Genomic DNA, 25,862 nt, shown 5'->3' with positions numbered 1-25,862 from the left:
GCAGCTGGCTCACAGGCAGGTGGAAGAAAAACAGGTGAATCCAAGGAGATGTCCCAGATGCACTGGCTCCTTCTCTTCCAGGTCTGAGCTGGGCAGCTGAGGTATGCCTGAATTCAATTATTTCTCTCAATTCAATCTGCTTTCTGGAACTCAACAAAACCCAAGCTGTTGTTCCAAATATTTATTAAAAAATAACTGCAAGTGGAAAAAGAAATCAATAAGCAGTCCAATGGCAGATTTATTACAGTTTTAACAGGTGAAGGGAATGAATCTACTTTATGAACAAAAATAGCAATAGGGAAGTATACTGAAGGACTCTTAATCAAATGATAAACTGGAAACAGCATGTGCAATATATATCGATTTATAAATATATTAGTTACATTCTTTTTAAATAGATTAAACAACACTCATGAGCAACATCCAAAAGTATTTCTTTTGTGGCAAGATATTAATCTTCCTTTATGGCAATACTGCCTCTTCATAAGTTTATGTCCACTACAACAATTTTAGAGTTTGGGGCTAGAACAGATATTCAACACCACCAGGTCAAATTCAGAGCAAGTGATTTAAAACGAGTTTATAGGAGATCTCAATGTTTTTTCTGAGACTTAAGGCCAGGTATGCAACAGGTGGAATTGGCAGAGCGTGGATTAAGCTGTGGGATCTCCTTGAAAGCTCAAATTTGGATTAAAGCTAGATTCCCACAGGGAAACTCTGACACTGCTCAGGATTCCAAGTTTAATACACACTTCCCTTTTTCTGTAAACAAATGTTAACAAAATAAACTCTCTGTACCCTGTTAACCATTTCTTAAGATAAAAATAAGAAGCTGCTTGGGTAATCTTAAAATAAGTCAGTATAAAAATCTATCCTATCCTAACCACTGTCTCTGTATCAAAGTGCTAGCAAATGGCACAGTGTTTTCTGTTTGAAGCCATGCTCCCTGTTTTTTCATGTTTTATATTGCAAACCTCAGCTCCAGCAGAACTGAGCTCAGGACTCCAACAGTGGCAGCTGAATCACTCCAGCTCTGGGCTCGCTTTTGGGCAGCCCTCATACTACTGGGACACCTAAAGCACTTCTGAACAGGTCGTGCTAGGGCAACCTCTCCATGCTGTTAGATGGATGGCACCCATCACAGACCCATCCCTACCCCGCAGGGTGGTGGCAGGGTCTGCACGTGCAGGGAACTGCTCAGGACCCACCCCAGCACAGCAGGTACTTAGCCTGTCCCCTGCAAAGGCCTGGGCAGGAGTCATGCTCAGACCCCACAGCAGAACACAAGCAGATCCCCCTGTCACTTTGCATAGTTTGGTTCAGCACTAACTCTCCAAGAATCCTGGGGAGATGCTGTATCATGGTCCTGCTGCTCCCCTTCCTACCAGGTCCTAGCAGAGAATCCCGCAGCTTGCCTGTTCGGGACCTCTTTGGCGTACTTGGTTGGGTTCAAATGTTCACTGGCTGTTACTTTGGAGCCTGAATAAGAAATAGTGCAAATACAAGCTTAAAGGAAAAAAATACCACACTGCCTTCACTGAACACTCAGTTAAAAATACAAGAATTCATAAGATGAAACCCCAGTTGTGGGGTATTTGAGACATTTGGCAAACCTGTACAAGATTCTTCGTGATTATTTTAAAGGAGTATATTTGGCTTGATGCTAGATGCTTAAAATTATTTGCTAATGTGATTCTAACTATCACTGTTGTGGCTAAATGCAAACAACTTGGAAGACTAGTCACAGAACACAGGACATCTTGGCGCAACAGAACAAACACTCCCTGCAGTTATGGATTCCTTGGTGCTTTCCTTATCCAAGTTTGACTCAAAATTATCTTGTTTGCATGGAATGGTATGAATTCATCGAGACTGGTTTCGCTGGAAGGCAAATGGACCACATTATTTCTGAGGGTCAAGATACCTTTATTTGGCCATGCTCAGGCAGATTGAGAGGCCAAAACAGAATTCAGTTTGATTCCTATTATGGGAGGCTGGCTGCGGTGCATTTTAAAACAATAATCATCTGAAGTGGCTGAGATGTTCAAGTTCAAAACTTCATGAAGTGCCAGGGTGCCCTTAAATTGCAGAGACCCCCCCTTGCATTGCAGCAACCTTTGCCACGTGGCAGCATGCACAGTGCAGTTCTCAGTGAAGCAATGCGCCATGCAATGGTTCTTGGCCCACTTCATAAAGGGGCTTAATTTCTCTCAACTCCTCTTCCCCCAAAAAATCAGCCAAAGGGACATTCAGCAGCAAGTTGCTTTCAGCAAGCAATGCACAAATGGCTTGTTAACTTCACTATGGATTAGGCACTTAGCCTGCTCAGGGCTTTTGTAAATCCTACCTACCTCCAACCCTAGCTGCCTACATGCTATTGCAAAGTCTGGTTCTCAGTGTTTCAGGGTTCTGCGCTGGGAATTAGTCCTGTTTTGACTATGAATAAAGAGAGAAGACTGCATTCTTTGGTCAGGAGCAGGGCTGACTGCTGTCCTTATTAGACCCATGAGGCTCAGACCTGCTCCTCTCCATCACACAGCTCCCTCTGTGCCTCCCAGCACCCCAGCATCAAGCCAGGTTTGCTAGCTTGAGGGTAGAGTTGCACCAGGGGCGTTCTACCTGTTGATTTTATGGAACTGTTTCAAAGCAAGATCCTCACATTTAAAACCATAAGGAGATGAATTCACAATGAAGCTAAAGAAAAAAAAAAGTCATGTTTACAGACAGCTGCCGTCCCCACCCCCACCCTTCCCACTCCATTAAAGGAACCGCCTTATCTTTGCCCATGTGCTTGTTTCTAATGTGATACCAGCCTTCCCAGCACTTCAGGGTGTTGTTTCCAATGACAAAGATAACAGACTTCAGGCTTCAGCTGAGAACTGATGCATGAATGTACTTAAGTAGCTTTCCTCTCCCAGCGCCATTAATAATTAATTACAGCTTTGTACATGAGCAACATGGAGAAAAATTCTCCATCAAATTCATGTTATGTGGTGGGCAAAAGGAGAGACATTTGGAATAAACTTCCTTCCCCTTCTCCCTTTGTCTCCAAGTGTAAATATTACTGGAACTTACAAGCCGGCATCTGCATTAAACAGATGGGACTCTGCTATGTTCATCTTGTTTATGATGTTCATGTAGCAGGGACTTCTGAAAGATGTTTGGAACTAATTCTGGCCATGACAGGATACTGCCTAAATTAGAATCAGGCTCCAAGTATCTTCCTGCAATTAGATTATGTCATATGTTATACTCTTACTCATGGCCTGGGAAGGAGAGTGCAAGGGTACTTAATATCTGTAGATATTCAATTAAAATGAGTGTATCAGACACTCACTAGGTCTGGCTTTTGCCTGCCTCCATCTAGCTCAGGCTAGCTTCTAAACCTTAAGAGAAAAGAAAAAGGAAGGCAAACGCACACGCAGTGGAAGTCATCATGCCCATATGTATGCCTTCTGGCCAATACTGTTACCTAACTGAAAAGGTAAAAGCTCATGCAGTTTACACTTTATTTGCTATAGTTTGGTTATGTTAATGCTAAAAAGATAGACTTCAGAGGGAGAGAAGAAAGGTTTGTTTGTAATACATGGCAATTTTTCTGGCTCTTGAAGGTTGCATTTCAAGCGTAACTGCATTTCTCCATGCACTCTGAATGCTGCCCTTTTCAAGGGCATTGGCATGCTTGTGGCAAAAGTAACGAAACCAATTAATTAGGCACATGGTGAAAGATGGCATAGGAAAAAAAGAAGATAAAGATCAGTCATTTCCATTCTGAAAATCCTTATTCAAAGCCTTGATGTCAAAGCAATAAGCTAAGCATGAAAGGTAGCAGACCCCTTCCTTGCATGAGAAGCAGACTCCTTCCTTGCATGAGGGGCCCAGCAACACCAGCTGTGAAATGCAGACATAGAAAGGCTCTTATATATCATATATACAACTGTAATCCAGAATAAATAGTAATGTTTTCACTCATAAGGGTATTTCAGCTTGGTTGTTGTTGTTTGTTACGGCTGGAGATGGCTTGCTTTTCATCCCTTCTGTCCCACCCTTGGACACATCAATGAACAGCAACCTGGGAGTCCGGAGTGTCAGCAGTATCCTTTTGTACTCCTTCCGGAAATTCTGGTTAAGAAGCCCATAGATCACAGCATTGAGGCAGCTGTTAAAATAGGCCATAAAATAGCTCAGGACAAAAAGCCATTCTGGAATGTGTGGCTGCACTTTTGAAGGATTAATTGAAACAGCAAGGCCAATAAAGTTTAGTGGTCCCCAGCACACAGCAAAAAGGACAAAAACCACAAACATAGTCAAGAAATTCCGGATGTCAGCTGCTCTGAGCTTCTGCTTGCAGTCTTGTCTCACACGCTGTTTGACCTGAATCACCAAAATCCAGATCCGGAGGTAGCAAAACGTCACGATGGACAGTGGGACAATGAAGTGAACCACCACCACTGTGATGGTGTACGATGTACTCACCGTCTGGGCAAAGGTGCAGGAGTAAATCCGGGGGTCATACTGCAAGGAACCAACGAAGAAGTTTGGCACAATTGCCACCACTGTGAGTGTCCAGGTCAGGCAGAGATAGCAGCAGGTGTTCTTCAGGTTGAAGAGCTTATCGTACCGAAGGCTGTGGCAAATGTAGCAGTAGCGGTTGATTGCTATTGCCGTGATGTTGAAAATGGACCCAATGACACTTAAGCCCATCAGGAACCCGCTTATCTGGCAGTGAACGTTTCCCATGGTCCATCCATCATGGAAAATGGCACTCAAGATCAGAGGGTATGGATAAACCGCAACTACAAGGTCTGCAACAGACAAACTGACGACAAAGATGTTGCCTACAAAAAAGGAGAAGAGACCGTGAGAGGTTAGTGTAGGTCCAGATAGACAGATTCCAACTTAGATCTCCTCTTTAGGCCTAACTCTTCTCACAGGCTTTACTCTACCGTCCATTTGGAATTTGAAACCCTAGAAAATAAGACTTTGCACTACTAGTGACAGCAATGGAGAGTAACTAGGCATGATTAACCTGGATATTCCTTCTTAAAAAAAATTCTAAACTGGAAGCATTACCCTTAAACGCAGCTATAGATGTGAGTCAGGTCCCTGTGTTTCTCTAAGCTGTGTAGGAGAGAGGCATTTTGCTCCCCTGGTTAATCAGCCAGCACAACTATTGTCACCAGGCAGCCATGTGGCATTCGTTATCCTACAGAGAACTTAATTTCTTTAAATACTATATAGGACTCTATATTTTTTTTTCTCTATAAAATCCCATAGTGACACTTTACAAAACTCTACCATGGGCCAAAGAATTGGGGCAGGCAGGTTAAGTTTTCAGTGGTTTATTCATTTCGCTTGCAGCAGTTGCACAGGAAAGGTCTTTTTTGGTCTTTTGCATGTAAACGGGTCCATTTTCAGCAGAATTTCTGCAGTGTTCATGCTGAGGAGAGTGTGTTCTTCCAGAACCCATGCTGCAGCCAGCCTTTATATGCTTATCTTATTTGGTATGTTTTCCTGTTCCTTTAATATTAAAGTTTTCCTATGCAATATGGAAGGTCAATCACTTCTACACTGTCCAGGCCTGAGCAGGGAATATGATTAATAAGCTGCTGTCTGCCACCTCTGCAGACTACATGCTGCAGGTTGTCCATTTAACTCTAAAACGAAGTGAGCTGAGAGTCTGTGCAAATATGAAATAATTTAAGCCTTGCTGGATTGAAATTGCCACATTGCATGGGACAACACTTGTAAGCTCCGCTGTGTGGAGCTGCCGCCAATGACCCAGGCAACCAGTGACTTCCTAACAGCAGTTACTGCTCATTTTATGAGTCAGGTGTATTTTTAGATAGGCAAAAAGCCTTTCTGTTCAGTTTGCCAGTCAGAGTAGAGGAGTGCATTAAGAAAGGGACCTTGAAGGTTTTTGGGAACTGGTGTAACTACAGGTCCAGCTATAACGATGAAAAGGACATCTGTCAAAATTCAGCTTTTTGATTACTAGACAAATTATCATTACAGGAGGAGATCAATGGTGCAGTTAGAGGACAGCACACTAGAAAAAGTAGTTGTGTTTCCTAACCCTACTACTTTCAGATATATCTGCAGTGGCAGGAAGGAAAATATTACTAGAGTACCAGTAGAGGCTACGTTTAACACATTTAAGGTGTTAACACCTATGCCCCTAGGTGTTACAGGCAACACCCCAGACCACTGATGGCACCTGCACCTTCCCTTCAAACCCGCATATCCTGCTGTCTACCAGATGATATTAAAAAAAGCCAAAAAAACACTAAAGAGAGGTCTGTTTCTGTAGTATCCATGAAAGGACTCAGATCTCAGTTCAGGTAGGTCACTAGCTTCAGTATTTGGAAAATACACACAAAGGCTGCCGGAAATCACGGCCACATTGTCATTGCAGTTGGCTCATTGCTATGTTTGTTGCCAGGAAAAACTATCAGGACAAGTGAACAGCTCATATCAGGCAGCAGAGTCCACTTCACGCTGACTGGAAAACAGGCCAGACTTGAGACATCCCATGGCAGCGTGGAGCTGAGACAGCTGACACAAAGCATCATTTTAATATAAACATTAGCAGAGGTCATGTGTCGTGCTGAAATCTTTTCAGAAGATTTTTAGAGATTTCACATAGACAGGTTTACCACAGCACACAACTTCTGTGGCTGCTGTGCCTCAGTGCTTCTTTTTTGCTGATTAATATCTTACTTAGAACTTTTCAAAATGCAGTCACTGAACCTGGTCCCCAGATAATTAAGTCTGTTTATGCCCACTGTCAAGGGCAGAACCACCTGTGGTCAGGCTTAGTGCTCATGCAAGCAAGATTTTATTCCTTCAATCAAAAATATGGCACATCAACATAAACCTAAATTTGTCCCCAGCACTCGTGTCCCCAAAGGCTCGTGTCCTTGTCTTCTGTAGGATGAGATCAGACCCTCACTGCCCAAAACACTGCAGAATGGGAAGCTGTCTAATGCGTGGCTCTTACGGAAAGTGAAGAGCAGCCTCCTGCCAATGACCTTCACTATATTTTTTTATATTTTTCCACTATAAAACAAAGGACTCCTGCCCATAAATAATACCAGCAGGACTTTATCTCAAATTTAAAATTATCTGCTTTTGTGACACTATTTTCAGATGTATCTTTTTCTCTTTGTGGGCATGTGACTATATTTCTTCATTAGCTTTCACATTTTCCGCCCTGTTTTTAACTTTTACTTAGTATAAACTGGTTCGTGTGCCACTGTGCTCTGTCCCCCAGTTATGGAGTCATACATGAAGAGCATGAATGGTGGAGAAAGGCAAATGTGTCACAAGCATACTGGTAGTACAGACTTGGCCACCTTTTCAGAGAAACTTTAAATCTTTTTACATTACAGAGTTCCAACACAAAGCTATAGATTATAGAGGTATGATAGACTGTTCATAGTGTAATTCACAAATTGTTTGGAAAAAAAAAACCAAACCCACAAACCAAATGAAGCCCAGCAGCAGAGCAGATTATAAGCATGAGCAAGTAATACAAAAGGGGATTTATCCCAGGACATGTCCTCCTCCCCTCCTCCCTCCCATAACTCTGTTTCTGCTCACTCCAACAGCCTGCTCCTATTCCAGCAGTTCCCTGGCCCTGCCCCTCATTTTACCTGGGTTATCCAACAACACAGGTTATCTGAGGATTTACTGTCAAGTACTGGTGCTAGGAAACATGGAAATACTGCAGTGAGTTCTGCAAATCAATAAACCACATACGTAAAGGTCTTCAGTGGCAGGCTGCCCAAACAGCACCTAATTTCCATACAAAAGGACATCATTTTTCTATGGAGATTAACTGAGTACCACTGTGCAAACCAAGGGTTATTGGCCCTGCCTGCATCAAGAGGATGTTGGAAATTCCTCGGTGCACAAGCTGCAGTTGCAGAGATCTAACCTCTCCCTGCAGTTCCCACAGAGCAGCTGTGGGCTGTCCTTTGCCCACAGTACACATGGGCTGTGTTTTAGGTAACCTGAACTGAGAAGTGGGGTTAAAAGGCAAGGGGGCAGGGGGAGGAGGTAAATATTTTTCTGAAAATTGGCTATTTTTCTACATCTCAAAATGTCCAAAGCAAGCACCCAAAACCCCTGTTCTCTGTTATCTCTGTTTTGTGGACCAACTTCTGCTTGCCTGGCAGGGTCCAGCTCCAACTGAGGAGGAAAGAGGGCTTTGCTGTCCAGGTTGCCCCTTCCTGCCAGCCACCTTACAAGCATCTGAGTTGCTCCCAAATAGCTGGTGCCCAGCATGGCATTTTGGGGCAAACACAACCACATACAACAGCTTCAAGGCCAGCAGGTGAAAAGCTGACCCATGACCATGGTGCACGAGTGCCATGGGGCCTCACTGCATGACCAGTCCTCCCACGGTTCCAACCTCTTCACAGCAGTGAGATCAGATCCTGGCGCCTGTCCAGCTGCAGCCAGAATAACTGACAGTTGTAGAACAGCAGACATAAAAACCTATGTTGAGAAAAATGTGCTAAGATACACAATGACATAATGCTAAAAGTTTATTGGGGTGACTGTTATGTTTGTGGTGACACCTTACTACTTGTGGTTTATAATAAAAAGCATCTTAAACTTTATACTTGTCCTTTCAGGTTTTATGAAAAACTCAGACTCATGCCTACATGGAGATAAACTAGAATTAAGACTCACATCAGCTTCAGGGAGATATATATAATAAGGTTCAGCAAACAATTTAACAGGCCGTGACTGTAAAGCAAGCCTCTGATGACCACTTACCATAACCTAATACTCTGTTTAACCTTCCAAAGCTTAAACTCACTGCGGAACAGAAACAAAATGTACTGTTTGCCCCAGGCAAAAAGATAAAGTCATAAAAGCTTTATTCAGCATGCAACAAGACTCTATTAGCTTTGATAGCGTCCTTTTCCTGCCTGTTTTTACCTGCCACTCGCTCTGTGTTTGTGTTTCACTAACCTCCAGCCTGCAGATGTGAAGCGCACACTTTGTTCTGCAAACTAAGTGGCAGTTCACGGAAAACACTTTCGGAACAATTTTGTTCTTTTTATAATATAAAGATACTATTGGGTGCACGCAATCATATTGACCATACACTGCTGTAATTTAGATGGATACTGTGGTGCTGGGGGATCCTGATCCTGCAGCCCTTGCTCTGACAAGCATTTCTTAGATTACAAACACTAAAGGATCACTCTGGGGAACACGGTGTTTGTCCCATCAAAGAGCATTAAGAACTATCCTTCTATAGGGGACTACGACCCATGCCATTGATCCATGCAAGCTCTTGGCTTCCAGGGCACTGTGAACACTGCACATGCAGCAACAAAATAGCACATGAGAAATCCTGGACTGTTAATTGTCTCTTTTCAGCGTTCTGATAAGCACTGATGCATCTGACGTGCCCGTACAATTGTCCAGCATATACTTACCCATTTTGACAACTGAAAATGTTTGACAGGGGAGCACAAGTGAAAATGAAAGAAACTCTCCCTGAGATCCATTAACAGGGGAAAAAAAAAATCTGTTCATTAATCCACAATTTTTAACTGAGGATTTTATTTGTGTTTTCAGGAGTCTGTTCAAAGAGAGGAATAAAGAAAAGAAAGGAAAAAGCCTTCAGTCAATTATCTGTTATCATTACTCCATCAGGATACAGAGGGGGATAAAGTGTGGTTTCCTGCAGTTAAACAGACAATGCAGTCGGGCTGCCAGCTGGCCTCAAATTCTGACTGTGCTGCATAAAACGATACAGAGGGTAATGAACCGACAGGACAGGAGGTATTGCCAGCCCACAGCATCCTTAGGATGTAAGGTTAGAGAACATGGAAATATCCAATTTAAGGACACCACGAAGGTCCTAGACAAAAGCATAAAACTCCGGAATAATTTAACTTTTTCCTGCAAAAGTCCTCTGAGGCCTCTCAGCACAATTGTGGAGCCAGAGAACAGCAGTATGCTCTCGGCTACCAACCATTACCTGGCTTACTGGCATCGTTCTCCATGGGAAAACTGTGGGTGCTTAGCGCTGTGCTCCCTGCCTTGTGGCAGCCCTGTGTCTGTGCAGGAGCAAGGCCAAAGCAGAGCAGGAGGCAGCCTCCTCCTGCTCCCTTCTGAGACCAGATGTTTCGGCATCACTTTGGCATCATGACTGCAAGCTTCATTAGCCATCTCATCCGTATATTGCCACAGTTGCATGAAAGCTGCCTTTCCCTCTGGACCTGCGAGAAAGGCTTGCTTCCAGGAGGAGGAAAAAAAACTCACAGTATTTACTGAAGTAGAAAGGACCGGCTCCAGGCACTTCAGTTGCATTTATTTTATTATGTGCCATATATTATTTTGGCTGATGGTTAAAGAAAGGAATTGCTTACGCTGCCAGGTGGAGGACTGGATTACTGGATTTTAGACTTTTAGGTCATGACCTTTTAATTGTATTGGTGTCAAAACCATACTTGAGCCATGCCTTCAGCTGCTCTAATTGAACGCAGCGAAGGTCAATCATTTGCAGTGTTTACACTCCAGAGATTCATAACTTTCATTTGGCTAAGGCCAGCCAGATTCAAAGGCATATCTGAGCTCAGAAGTCTGTGGAAATGGGCTGGAAATCAGAGACCAGCCCTGCTCGCATGATTTCATATCTTTCCTTATATCACTTACCATTTCTTTGGAAACAATGTAAAGGCGGTGATTTTTCCCCTTGGTGTGACGCAGATGGTGGCTGGTCATTCACTCCCAACTGAATAAAAATTAGTTTAATTACCTTTTCTTCTAGACCTTTAAAAAAGGGTTAGTCCTCTTTTGGTATCAGTGCAGAGCAACTTCCCCATTTTCAGTGTTTCAGATATTTTAAAAACAAAAAGAAGTTTTTAGACCATGCCAGAGAAACACTGTTTGGAAAGCTTCCCCCTGCTACTCCACATTAATCCTAACACATCCTGCTCAGCTTAGGCACACTCTCCCAAAAAGATGATCTGAAGATATTATAAAGAAAGGGGAAACTATGTAAAGTTGACATTTTACCTACCTCCAACAATTTTCAGCTTTTTAAGAATACAATTTTCTATTCATGTATGTGCCTTTTAATGACTTCTTCCTGTGTTTTCCTGGAATTTCTGACCATTCACATGAGGGAAAACCATGATACTACAATTCTTCTGGATTTCTAAACCTAGCTCTTGTTAGTGTGATGTTTTTCCTGGATGCAGTTATGGCAGTTGGATCTGCTAGTAATGAAGGAGGAATAAGTGTCCGTGTTGATCTGGCTTTTAATATATACAAAAAAGTGCTAAGAAGTACCCCTTCCAGTTATGTGCCCCAGACTCCTGTCATTTAACTGTTATATCCATCAAACTCATAGCCTGCAGTAAGGCTACGAGATAGCAAGCCAATCAACTTAAAAACTCGGTTCTTCCCTGTAACACTTCCAAACGCTTGGGGTAAGGATGGGCTTGAAAACACCGCCTGCTTCACTGCACATCTCAGCAAGGCGGATGGAGGGCAAGTGTTGGAGGCAGGAGACCCTTGGGGCCACCCTCCAATTTGCACTGAGCAGGAGCAAGCCTCAGCATCTCCGTCAGTGCCAGCTGAGCCCACACGGCACCGGCTGCAGTGTCTGACTCTGTGAGGACAGCACGGCTGATGGCTATCTGTTCCCTATGGCAGCTTCTCATGGGAGACAGCAGGTCTTTGGGCAGAGCCTAAACAAAACCTCTTGCAGCCATAGAAGAGTGAGTCTAAATACCCAAACTCCCACTTGACAACCTGGCTACCAGTGCCACCCTCTGAATTCCAGCTGTTTACCCTCCTTTTCTGCCTGAAATCTCTGCTGAGTGGTACTATGTGATGTTAAGCAGCTGCCTAATTCCCATCCAGGCTGTGTAGGGAGTGCAGGCTGATGCCCTTATGTTTACCCTTACACGCTGGTCACACGAGCAAAGAGACGAGCTTTACCAGCCCACGTTAACTCCAAGCCCATTATTTATCAGCTGGTTTTGTAAAGTGCTCTGAAACAGGAAAGGCCTTGTGTAAACATAAATGTAAATTATTGCCAGTATCCATTGAAATGACAAGCCAGCATCCATTCTCTCCCGGTCCCGGCAGCTGTACCACCACCATTTGCCATCTGTTACTATTCTAAAATAAAATCTGTGAACTTGGGCTTAATAGACTTAATAATGCTCTTTTGCTATTGGTGCCGGTCAAAGTGTGTTTCTGGCCTGGAAAGGAACTACGTGCAAGCAACCAATTCCTAGGCAGATGACAGGCAGTGCATGTAGTTAATCAGAAAATACAGCTGATTTTAGTGATAAATAATGTCTGACTGCCCTGGTAAGCCCTGCCAAACCCACACAGCTGAGCCCGGGAGCTGGCCCCTGCTCCTCCTTGTGCTTCACCAGCACGGTTTGTTGACTAAACCTTAGTGACAGCACCAGTCACTACACTCATGGACCTCCACTGCAAGGATGGCCTCCCAGCCCTGCAATCCCAGGGATTAGTCTCTCTCCAGTCCCAGCTCTGTCTGGTTAGTTGGTGGGAGGCAATTTTTTCTCCTTGTAATTCTTTTGAATTGTATATGGAAATGATGAAACTATTTTAAAAAAATCACCACACAAAAAAGTTTCTATCAGTGAGGGACATGTAGCCTTTAACTCATTCTCACCAAACCTTGTCCAATACTGCTACAGGCAACACACTTTCAGACTGTGGCTGATCTGTAGGTTATTCCTTAGGACGGACCAAAGAAGTTGTGTGAGGTGAGGACTGACCGAGGCAGAGGTGGAGACTCAAAGCTGCCAGCTTTCCTATGAAGACGTAAAGGTGCTTTTTGTACACCTTGTTTGTGCACACTCATAGGTTCACTTTTGGGCTGCATTAGATGCTGTAATACCAAATTCAGATGCCGTTTTCAAGAAACACCTAATATCCTTTTTAAAGATTCAGACTTGAAACAAAGTAGTATTGTACAGTACCCAACTTCAGGACAGAGCAAGCTGAGCTTAGACTACAGAGAAAAAGCTCAGTCTGGACACAGACCAGCACAACACAAAATGCTGCCCCGAATGCAGCCTCACTTTCTAATGGAGGCTCAGGACAGACCTCTAACACATACTGATCCTGGCATCAGTATTGCCTCTAGCACTCTGTCCAACAAGAACAAGAGACTAATACAAAAATAAGTCCGTTGCCATATAAAGATAGAGGTCATCTTTAGATAAAAAAAGTCATCATCATACAAAATAACTAAGCCTAAATCAATAATTAGAGGAATGGTAATAGAAGAGCTCGAGTTAACAGGACAGAGTTATGCTGGGTAAATGCGCTAAGACAGAGCAGCTGTGCTCTGAGCATCCCCAGCTCGCAGATGCTGAGATGGGCTCACGTGCCCAGAGGAAGCTTATCTGCCTTTCCCATTCTGGATTGATCTAAGGAGGGTTGTTACCCTTTCCAGCAAATCTTGCCTCCTCAGGAATTTAATGAATTCCTGTTCTCTACTGCCAAGACAGATTAGTCTGTGCCACACAGACTATTTAGCTGAAATTCCTTTCTTATCTGTTTTGGAGAGGGTAAACCAGTGCCATTCCTCGAACCAGAATCTGATCTCACATCAGCAGGGAAAATCTGAAACAAACCCAGTGCAAGTGGCCTTGTCAATCTGCTGACATCGAAACTGTCTTGAAAAGCATGAAATTGAAGTTGTACCAGCCCGCACTTTTCTTACAGTATTACAGGACAAATCTTAGGTTTATTAATCAAGAAAAACTGTCCTGCAAGCAGGTGTCAATGCCCAAAGAAAGGGGAATGCAGGGATGCAGGGAAGAGAGCCATCACACAGAGCTGCAGGATGCAGAATTTGCAAGGGGAAAGCAGACTTGCTCACAGGCAAATGAACACTGCAGTCTGCCATAACAGAGCTGCATTTAATTTGCCTTAACTGTTAAATCTGTCCTCACTCTAATTACACAGCATCCTCCTCCTCTTGCTATAAACAACACACTGAGTAAACATACTGAAAACATGGCTAGCAGGAGATGGAGGGAAAGGCGGCCTGTTTCTCTCCATCTTTACTATTCCCTTGGCACTCTTAGACATTGTCCAGACTTAACATGCTCGTGACCTTCTGTCTTATGCACCAAGTTTGCACCTTAACACTCCAGGATCTGATCAGTCAAAGGCTGGATGCCTTTCTAAGCCAAAGCTGGCCTTCTAAAGTCCCTCCCCAGTTTGGGCTTGGGGCGAGGAACTCACTGGCCAAGCAAAGACCTTGTTGACCATGATGCATAGGCAGGGGCCAGCACACCCTGTTGTCAATGGAGGTGTGCTGAGCACATACCAGATTTCTCATAAATTGCCTTTTCACCAGTCATTGCAACAAACCACCTCCTTTCTGCTCATCTTTTCAGCACTGAAAACAGCAGGTCATCTAAGTAATACCAAACTGAATAGAGTTTACCTAAATAAAGATGGGTGCTACCCAGTAGCAGGATGATAATCAGAGGAGGATGTTTCTTCTGCTTCTGCACAGCTGTTGCCACTAGAGTTAGGAAAAAGAAATATAATTTGGATCCCATTTATCTCCAGGGTGATAGCCTCATGGCAGGCTACAGCATGGCCCTGGTACACCTTACAGTGCCCCACCGCAATTGGTGGGCTTTTCTTCTGACGACAATATTTTTTCAAACATTTGGTGGCCAATGTTATAAAAGCAGGTTATACAAAAAAAACATGGGGTAGATTTCGTCCACAGAATTCTTTCCAGCCCACCTTTTTTTCTCCACTGGACCTGGCAATGAACCAGGTACTGCCACAGTATGCACATACAATGAGGATGAGGCTGGAAGAGAAACGATGTCATGAGGGACAGGAAAGCAGCATATCTGGGGGGGAGCTACTTACATTCCTGTGCATAGTCAGTCCTCCAAACCCAGCATCCAGCCCCAAGGCAAGGAAAAAGGTTGAGCTACCAGGATTACTATTCATCCAGCCTGCTAGGAAGAGGAGTAGTATTCCTCACATTACAGATGGGGAAAGAAAGAGACACGAGGTTTGGTGGCTTCATCACAACTATGTGAACTGTGAGAGAAGTAGTGCATGTAAGTAGGAGAATAGAAAGCAAAAGAAAATCTATTCTGGACCTCCTGGTTCATTCACAACTATTTACTAATCCCATTGGACATGGAGAGTTACTTTCACCTGGGAACACTTCAGGGACTCTGATACAATTGCATCTGCCAAAGTCCAATGCAAACAGTTAAAGTTGATTCAATAAGAATAATAATGATACTGGAAAAAAACTCAAAAAAACAACACATGCCCTAAAGGACCTTTTCAATTTTCCCAGAAACGAGTCCAAAAAACAGTGTTTCCCAGAACATCAGCAAAAGCTTCACTTCAAATATTCCACAGGGCTTACATGATTCCTGTCAAGGCTGGCTACAGGATGGGCAACAAGAAACTACTGATGATGTGAGAAACTCTGAGTAGGGAGTCCCAAATGTATTGCTGGAAGACATCTGCTTCTGTTTTTCTCCTGATGACTTATGAAACTTAATTATCTTTGAGACGCAATGTGTGGGGATATTAAAAGAGAAAAGACGTTTTTGCAGTAAAGCCCACAGTAAACATTCTGACATGAGCCTGTGTGAACAAATGGTTCAAATGCGTGTGGTCTCACACTGATCTTTACAGGGAGTCTAATGATGGTTAATACCAAGCTGGCTTGAGGGAGAATAAGATTTCGTGGGACTTTGACACCTAAATTACTGGAGGAACCTCTTGAATTAGGTAGCCATACTCGTAGGCAGCAATACGCACAGTAAAAGGGAGATCTTGCACTTGTGGAGCATAACCGATGGGGCTGGCAGACATCTCTGCCATCGACAATTTCCAGCACAAGGGCACTGCTAGATTCTGTCTTACACAAACGTTTCGACCTCAGCAGAAAACGATAGAAAGAATAAAAGATGCTGAAAAAAATGCCATACCTATGAGCCAAAGAAACTCTGAGGTACTTAGCTCAGTTGCCTAATCCTGAAACACGCCTGAGTCCTACTTTCTTGTCTAGGGCAGGCCTACTTTTAGAGTTGTATAATCACCAACAAGTGATGGTGTTTTTATTATCCCATTCAACTTTCCCCCTCTTTCCCTTTTCATCCCCATTGAACTTTTCTTAGCAAGAAATAAATCACAGAGTCTTCTTCTCTCTGAAACTATTTAACATCTGTACCAGGATACTTCAAAGTGGTAATGCGTAACTTGGGCCCTATGATTCCCCTTAGAGCCATGGAGGCTTAGAGAGGGCTGCATGCAACCCTTTAAATGCTAACCCTGGGTGGACCTTTTAAGCCAGTCAGTGGTTGGTAAGGGAGACTCTGCTCCCCCTTCAGTGTTTGTATGGCCAAGTCTATGACTAAGAAACCTATCAGGGACAACAGACCTGGAAAGGACCCTGGGAAGTCAGTTGACCATCCCCTTCAGGCACAGCATCTCCTCCTAAAAATTACTGACAAAAGGGAGGATTTCTAGATCAACAACATTGCCCTTACTCACATCCAAGCTGCCTTACGCCCCGCTTTCTACAAAAACATTTTAGACATGGGCTGGTTGAGCAAGCTCAGAAACAAAGGAATAATTCAACAGCACCTCAGTCAGCATGAGACTTCCCTCTGGCCAGGGGCAAAATAGAGGAAGAGCTACAGCTTTTCACACTGCCTTTTGCTCCTGAAGTGTTGGAATTTCTACCAGTTCTAGAGGACACACTTTCATTTGCTTTTCTCTCCAAAGACAATAGAAGTGGTCAAGATTCCTAAATTTCTAAAAGAAAAACCTTACTCTGTGATTTCTGAAAATCTGTCTTCCCCACTCCTAGATTTTCTTTATCTAACAAAGGCATGTTTTAAAGAGCTGTCATTCCTTAAGCATAAGATATTACTTCCTGCCTCCCAGTCTTTTCAGAACCATTTGTGACCCTCCATTTCCTCTCCTTAGCAGGATTCACTGATATTTTTAATTGCTGAAATCCTATGTTGTTATCTGTCCCCAATTATGCACTCCAAGTAATCAACAAACTCCAAAGTAACAGAATACTTAAGGATGAAGTGAAGCATGGGCTTAATACAGAAGCTTCTAGTGAGAAGTCCTTGTGTGCAAGTGCACACACAGATGTCACACATTCATCCTGAAATATTAAGGGTATCTGCAATATCACATATCATTAAAAATAACTTCCTGAGGGGGTTAATTTGATGGGGTTAGGAAGGACAAGTATTTCTAGTTCTCATCAGGAACTTATCACACGGTGTATCAAGGTAGATGACAAAAATTCACAGCATGTTGCTCATCTCCTTCTTCATACGGAGCCCCAAAAGCAAGCTGTTAGAAACACAGACAGGACAGGAATATCTAAAGCGAGTTAAATGTGCACTGCAAAAAGCTTTGCAGAAATTCTGTCAAAAAATTTGCTTCCTGCATTACTGGAAATGAATGAGAGCTTTGCATGTTAATGAGAAACTGAGTGGAGTCCAGCAAACGCTCTCTGCTTTCTGAGCGGAGCTGGCAGCACGACATGACATGGCATGCATTTATTTCCCTGTCAGGCATGTGATTGCACCAACATGGGTTGTACACTCATTTAGGCAGCTCAAGAAACATCTCAGAGTGAGGAAGTCATCTTCAGTCTGGCAGGACCTCCCTTGTACAACCACGTGAAGTTCTTAACAGACTCAAATAGCTCAGTCAAGTATCTGTATATTCTAAGGAATCCAGATAGTTATTTGCAACATCAGAGCTAGAAGGAACCAGGATTTGCAGCTTCAGTAACAGATTTACACAAAATAATAGACACCAGCTCTTGCAGCAAACTCTCCAGTCTGAACCACGCAAGAACCTCCCCAGGGGCACGCACTGCCCACGCTACCACGTCACCCAGCTCTGGCTGTCACATCTCCCCAGCTCCAGGGTGGGGAAGATGCACCCCAACGAGCACAGGCCCATGTCTGCTAACTCAGCAGATGTAAGAGCCTTCATTTGGGAGCACAGTGGAGAAACACACAGCGTCAACTGCACCACAATGAAAAACAAACCTGGAGCAATTGCCAGAAGCCAGCATCTCCGCACCAGGGGTAGGGCATGGAGTTTAACTGCCAATTAGGACAAGGCAGTAGCACAGGGGAAGAGGTCAGCTTTGGTTCCCTCAGGATTTCAAAGTCTTCCCCAAATTCAGCTACATAACACATCCTTTAAAAGGAGGGTGATGGCTTCTTCTACATTAGCAACAAAGCAGAAACTCTCACGCTAGCGCTGCCTTCTGATACTGTGTCCTTTTATCATTTATTCAGGAATAAAACTGTAACAAGGCAGATTTATATCAAATGACATAACAGCTGTGGGGAAAAGAAAGAAGTGTCGCACTTCATTAGAACTCTGTAAGACTCTCCCAGCCAGAAACACACTGCCAAAGAGGCAAATACAGCCGAAAAGACAAGACAGGACTCACAGCAGCTGTTAAACCAAATGGGAACTTGTTAAAATTAAGGGCCATTTCCCCCCTTTCATATTTAGACTCAAAACACCCTGTAAAGAAAGTCAACCTCTTGTAAAGACAGGCTGAGTCATTAGCACACAAGTGACAGGAGATGCTTCCAAATATTTCAGATTAAAAGGTAACCATTAATACCCAAGCTGCTCCTAAAACCCTATGAATAAGTTCATCTCGTATCAGCTGGAACCCTCTGATATTGAAGTAATAAATCTTACCAGACTGAATTTTACTGTTATCCACTTGGTGTATCCTTCTTCCCAGAGAGGTCAAGGCCACACCTGCCCCCAAGTACCGGTACTCCTAAATTCTCTACACCACCAGGCACTGGTTTCACCCACGAAGGCTGCTGGGATTGCCAGGAAGGAACAGGACTGCACAAGGCTTACACAAGTCACACCTAGAGTTAATGGGGGGGGAGGGGGGGCACACGTGTACCATAACAGCCAGCGAGAAATGCTCAGGACTGAAAAGTACCCTGCCAGCCAAGCTGTAGATTTTGCCTGAAGGATGCTGATTTCCAGAGGGGACAGGATGATTCTGCTTCAGTCAGACACAAAATAAACATTGAAAAACCAAAAGAATTAAGGACGTAACGAGCCAGCCAACCCCAGATTATCCCACAGCATGAGGGTGCAGTGCTGACAGGTTTTGTTCTGCATTTCTTTAGAGGGCAGGAGGTGACGGCACTGCCTAATTCTGCATTTAATTAGTCAGAGCTACTCTCATATTGGAGCACTGACTGTAGGGACAAACAAGAGACCCATTCTTGTTTCGAGCAAGGACTTTCCCAGTTAATTGCCATGTAACCTTGAACAAACCACTGCCTCTGCATGTTTCGGCTTCCCACTCTGCCAGCAGAAGATCTGCCTTCCTTGCATTCAGTGAGGTTCAAATGTACAGGGATGTCATTCAGTGGAAGGCAGAATAGAAATAGAAATTAAAATATTTCTGACATGCTCACCTTTTGGCTCTTGGGCAGTTCTCCCAAACTGAACACTTCATTTTGAACAGCCCTGTGCAGAGCAGTCTCAGGAGCCTGCAATATGCAAGAACAACTGAAAGAAGCGGGATAAAACTGGCAGAAGCACAGCACTATTTACCTGTCCTGGCATTCCCCTCAATCCCCCAAACCGAGAGGAATTTAGCTGAGAAAGGCCGAACTGCAGCACATGGACCTGTAAATTCAGTAGGCAACACTCTTCCCACGCAACTAGATGGGGTCATTACCCCACCATGGTACCAGAAGCAGATTTTGCTGCTAGAGATACTGTGACTGGAGCTGCTGGCCCTGGAGAAGGACAGAGCTACCTGGGTTAACAAATATCACTGGGGATTTGTAACAATAGTGGTCTGAATTAGAAGAGCCCTTGACTAATTCCTAACTTGACTGCTGCATCCAGCAGTTATCCTGCAGCTTCCACTTGACTTGGAAATCTTTCATGCTCTAAGCTGGATGCAATTGGATATGGTCATGGTCCATTCCTGGACTGTCAAAGCTTCTGTGCTTGCAGCCTGTGATGGTTTGCAAAGTGCCTGAAGACCTCTTCCAGAGAAACCTCACCAGGTGACTTCTCAGGGACAACTGGAAAGGTCCACTGTAAATCACACTGCATGAGAACAGACACAGTTCTCCTTCTGGCATGGGGTAGAAGCTGCCCATGGCCTCGCAGGTCAGCATCTGAGCAAGCAGTGATGCAGCTCATGGCTAAACTATGAGTGTTGCTTGTTTAATTTATGCCTGTTTTGGAACAGAGGTGGTCACACACAGTCTGCAGACAATTCCCTCTTTGTAACCAGAGCCCAAAGCTAATTCCTTCTTCCCAGAGACCATGGCCTCAGGAACTGAGGTCTAGCCTTAGTTTCCCCTTCAGGCTCCTGCTGCTTGCACATCTCCCAGTGGATCTCACTTAACAAAAACCTCACACATACCTCTTGGCTTCCCAAAACTGAACACTTGCTCATGTGCCAGGAAAAAGAGCTTTGCTGTCTGTGTACAACAGCATGGCTTTGTAACCCTGGCCATAACAATAGCACTACATAATAGCCAAGAAGACTGAAGCAGCTAAAACTACCAGCAACTGTACAATACATTGCTATATGACTGCAACATCTACTCAGGAAAAGAACATGCGAAGGACATTTAAGTACTAAGAGCAAAAGCGATAAAATCTTCATCAGAAGAACGAAATGCTCCCTTAAGCCTCCTGAGAAATATGCACAGCACAACACACTGCACGACCCTGTTCCCTGGGCCCAGCGTGGGAACCTTTAAGCACGTGTGGCAGAGATTTAAAAGTGATGTGGCTCCATGGAAGCAATACTTACTGAAGTGTCTGCAAAGAAGCCTTTGCACCAGGAGCAGCTACAGCTGCATTATGGACCTTGGCATGTTCTTTGACAGGAACACACCTATTCTCTTTACTCCACTGCACAATCCTCAGACGGTCTGGTAATTATGGAAGACAGGGCACTGCAAATCATTGTTATGGTAAATGCTACAAGTTTCTCAGACTGCCTGAAAGACAGGCATGGACTGAAGCATATGCAGAGGCTGCTTTGGGCTAATGGCAGCATTTATAATGATGCCAGCTTCCAGAAAGTCAATTCCAGTAATCACAGAATCACATAAAACAGGGCTGTCACCTTCTTCCTCAAGAGACAGGGAAATATCAAGAACAAAGATGCATACCTTGGAGACTCCAGACACCAACAAGTTGTTCTCACAGGCTCAAGGAACTACACCACCCTGAACCTCCACACAACCACCCTGACTATCCCCCAAAAGGCTCTGTGTTGAGGTAGACATGAAGGTGCTGCTACATCATTACTATATAAACCATAAACGACAAATATTCCCAAAACGTGAGGATGGCTTTCACAGTAAAGGACCTACCAACCACAGCTGGACCGGAATACAATCTTCCCTCATAGATATAAACCTCAGAATATCAGTGCTGCTCATCTCTGGTTTTCACCCGTTTCCTGGAGAAATGAAGTGTGTCTGATCACACTGCCTGCCTTTCCCCAGTGATTTTTGTTCCCAAAGGCCAGCTTCATTCACATTTTATAGAAGATTGGATGATTCATTTAAAAAAAAAAAGTTTCTACACAATGGAAACTGGTCCCCAGCAGAGCAGGGGTATTGAGTGATCACACTCATTAAAAAAGGTATAGGGTGGCCTCAAGTTTTCCAGGAAACCGGGTATTTCAGTTGTTACAAAACCACAGACCAGGATGAGTTTCAGTCAAGTTCATACTCACAGAATGCAGAACCAGCCTGTGGGAAAACTGGCTTCATTCTGATGTTTAATGCTTAACCCATCTTCCATACAAATGATGCTAAAGACCAAGAAAATCATAGGCAACTTCACAGTACTGTTGAGAAGTTGCTGCTGGCTTCAAGTCAAACTAACTCATCTTCCATGTCTCAGCCTAGAAGAGGAAAACTGAATATCTCACCATGAGCAGCGAGTCATTAGCAGAAGTCAGCTCTAAACCAAGACTTTTCCCTGAAGACCTGACCGCTTCAGCAAGACTAACTAAGGCAGGGATAATAGTCAGCAAACATGTCTCTTGGTAGAACTGAGACCAGGAAATTAGCAAACAATCCACAGAAGACAAACATGTTATAAATATCCCAAAGGTAGAAAAAGTTTGCATCAGAGTTTAGACTTAAACTGACACCAGAACCTCTGTCCATGAGGCTCCAATCCTCCAATCAGTAAAAAACTAAAATGAAGAAAACTAAGACTGGCGAGACAACTACAAGCAGGCACACCACAGAGATCAGGAACACGTCTCCTGAAAGGAAGCTCAAAGCTGACACAATAACAATGGACACATATACATGTGCCATCAATAGAGGCAACTAATTCTTTGCAGGCATGTTCTGCAGTAGCCTACAACGATTACGATTACATATTCCCAGAAATGAAGTCCCATGTGTCTTCAGAGAAATGGTACATTCGCAGAAGAAGAAAAAGTTGCCATGAAAAAAGTAGAACTAAACTAAATCTGCTTAAAAAAATGTTAAGAGGGCAGTAAATCGAGTTTTAAACAGAGCAATCACCATGTAATGCTGCAATACAACAGTAAGATTGTGGGTTACCTAAATTGCCACCCAAGAAAAAAAAAAGCAAGACAAAGAAGCTGAAGTGGTGTTAGCCAACATAGATAAACCAGCTGACTAACGGATTTGATGCTGACTTCATCTTCTTACTTGGCAGTGCCTCAGAAAGCCTGATTTTTTGCCTTCCCTTACCTGAATGAAATTAACCTATTCCAGAAAATTAAGAACAATTTATCAAGCCACTGAAGGCAGACTGCTTGTTGGATTTGGATCTGTGTTATTCCATCCAAGAAACAAGAGAAACTTCGTCATTTAAAATCTCACTCATCATTTAAAAAACCTGAAAATGGGAGGATTGGCAAAGTGTTTCACCTGGAGCCTCACTGCTCTTTCCTTGCATGCTTTCTGGCTGCTTAGCACACCCCAGTGCACAGGTTGTACAAACAACCTTTTGTCTGGAACAAGAGCGTTTGGCTCCTGCTACAACACAATTTGTTCTTCCGCACTTCAAAAAATGTAACTTCCACTGCCATCAACCAAGAAGAAATTTCTGAATGAACGAAATGTGAGCAGACTATTTCACTGTGATTTCAAGCTTTTTTACTTTCTTGATAAAACTGAAGAGGTTCTTTTTCCCAAGGAAGCTTTACATGGAAACCTTTTTTTTCTGAAGATGCCCGAGCCACTGTTTCATTCTTCCTCACAACACAAAAGAATTATTTTTTGCAAAACTAATCTAGGAAATGGATGACTTCACCTTCCACCAACAAGGATTTCTACTGTAAAACGTTACCGTCTTGCGCTCATTTAAGGATGTGCAGTCCTACCATTGCCCACTCCCTGGAAGGAAACACAAACACCTGTATCTTGACACTGCAGAAGTCTCATGTATTTGAAAGACAACAGAGGAAAACCTAAGGCTAAGAACTGAAAGACATTTTTTCTTCCAGTATTAACAGGTCATATTCTGAAATGAAGGCTGAGAAAGAAAATTTGGCTAAATAATTGGCTGGAGCCAGAATGCTCCATCAGGCAGGGAGCCCTCTCAGGCAGAACTGCAGATTGGTGCATCTTTCCTCTCAGTCCTTGAGCTCTGCCTGCAGGAGATAGTAAAAACAAGCAGTTTTCTAAAAGCCTTAATGGTGATTTTTAAGTTTTTCATTCTTGCAAGATGAAGTAGGACAGAAGGAAACATGTTCAAGAATAACAAGAAGAACACATAAGTGTTTCAAGTGAGAAAATGCCTGAGGCAAACACTACTGCTAGGATGCACTACGCACCTACAGTAATACAACTGTCTGAGTGGATTTCCTACTCTCTTGCAGTACTCACAGACGTGACTGCAAAGGCTGGCATCACAGATGAAAGCAACGGGAGCTGATGAGTGAAGCGTCCCCTCCTACTGTACTGCCTTCCTGCTGCAGAGCCAGCAGGACAACTCCCTCTCTAACATGAGGTTGCGTTCAACAAATAGAGAAAAATCAGAAGCAAGAGCAGGATGTGCAGGACGATGCTTAGAACTGCTGCTAATTTATTTTAAATTCAGAAGCCACCCTCAAGTTCATCTGTGATGGGTGTGACAGCAGGAGCATGGTGCTCCTGCCCTCCTGGGATGGCTCCGGCCTGCAGAGCTGGAAGAAGGAAAAGGATAACCTCTCCCATTTCTCACCCTGTTGCTTGCATATAGGATTGGGCTGAAGGAAGAGCAAAACCAGGAGACACCCTGTGAGCGAGGAAGGGAACAAAGACAGAGGGAACACTGGGGAAGTTGGGGGGTTGGGACACTGCACACTCCGTCTAGGGACCCAAAAAGTGCAGCTTGCTTTCCATTTTTGACACTTTCAAGGAACAACGCAAGACCCACGTCAGCAGCAGCAGCAGACTCAGCCCTGCCTCAGTGGACATCAGGGCAAGGCAGAATGACACATCTGCATTTCACATTATCCATTTCAGCCAGGATTCACATATTTTTTCCCCTTCAGACTGCTGTGTCATAGGAAGCCAAAGCCAGCTCTCACGAAAATCAGTGTGACCTCTGCAAGGAGAAGTAGCAGGTCCTAAAACATATGCTACATCATTTCCCCATAGGCAAAACTGGAAATTAAAATGCTCTGTTCACAACACGCAGACCTGCGCCAGGGTAGCACACTAGAGACCGCGTGGGAACAAGCCCGCTGAAAACAAACCCAAGTTTGCTGTTTCTTGGAAGTGTCAGATCCAGTGCCTTCGGGCACATGATGAGAAAGCTGTTTTGTGCATCCTACAACACGTTCATGGTGAAGTGTCCATATCACACTCACCCACTAGCATCAAGGCTATGAGGGTACATTTTTCTTCTCTAAATATTTACCCTCCCTTGCTTATACATTTTCCCGCAGTGTGCAAATGGTTTAAAAAGATGGTATCAGGATTCAGTGGGATGGTTATCCATGTCCAGGGTTTTGTTGTAAAGGAAGGCAAAGCTGATCTTCTCTGTATTATGAAGAAAAGTGAAAACATGTTGACATCAATGTGCCATCGGCACTTTAACAGCTACAGTGAAGAGAATTAACTCTATCCCAGCCAAAACCAGCGCAGAAGGTAACGGTTCTGCTGACGCTATTTAAAGTCCAAGGAAGGAAAGCCTCAGTGTGCATCAAAGTCTTCTAATCATTTACAGATTTCTTTCCATGGATGTGGTCTTGTGTTTACATCAGTATTTGCAGCTGCTGCAAACATTGAGAGGACACAAATTCAAAAGCTAAAAAAATTACATGCCTCTAATTAGGATTAATGATCATTACAAAGGCATCCAAGAACCCTGCCAATCCCTAATACAGGGCAAAATAAAATTCAGAATTTACCAATACTCTGGAGACATATTTTGGAAACTCGAATGACAATGTGAAATATATTTCATTACCCACACAATATCCAAGACAAAACTAGATATTAGATAAATTCCAGGTTAGAAGCCGCAAATTTCTTCAACTCTGTAGCTCATGGGGTATGGAGTCTTTTAGATAATTACACAGTTTTGACTCTGGCACACGAATCATGTGAATGATTACCCATCTACACATTTCCCAGAGATACAGTCACAGAGGCCTTAATAGCGGACACCACACCACAGCCTCATCTGGAGAGAGGGGGGAAAAAAAAACCAAACCAAAAAAAACAACAAACACTTTATCTTCACAAGAGATTGTTGATGCACTGAAAGGATGTGGGAAATTGGAAATAGCATCCATG

The 25,862-nt window shown here is 43.6% G+C and overlaps 1 protein-coding gene across 1 annotated transcript in view; it reads right to left on the bottom strand.

Annotated features, from left to right (window-relative positions):
- Positions 1 to 214: 214 nt before the first annotated feature.
- Positions 215 to 25,862, bottom strand: part of GPR50 (G protein-coupled receptor 50) — a 46,708-nt gene continuing 21,060 nt past the window's right edge. The window contains exon 2 of the mRNA XM_075107060.1: positions 215 to 4,838. Within this exon, the coding sequence (XP_074963161.1) occupies positions 3,970 to 4,838 (869 nt within the window). The 3' untranslated portion in view covers positions 215 to 3,969. The remainder of the gene's footprint in view (positions 4,839 to 25,862) is intronic.

Source organism: Phalacrocorax aristotelis, chromosome 11 (genome assembly GCF_949628215.1).
Source record: "Phalacrocorax aristotelis chromosome 11, bGulAri2.1, whole genome shotgun sequence".
Lineage (NCBI taxonomy): Eukaryota > Metazoa > Chordata > Aves > Suliformes > Phalacrocoracidae > Phalacrocorax > Phalacrocorax aristotelis.
The sequence above is the reverse complement of the archived record's forward strand: the minus strand, read 5'-3'. Positions and strand labels throughout refer to the sequence as shown.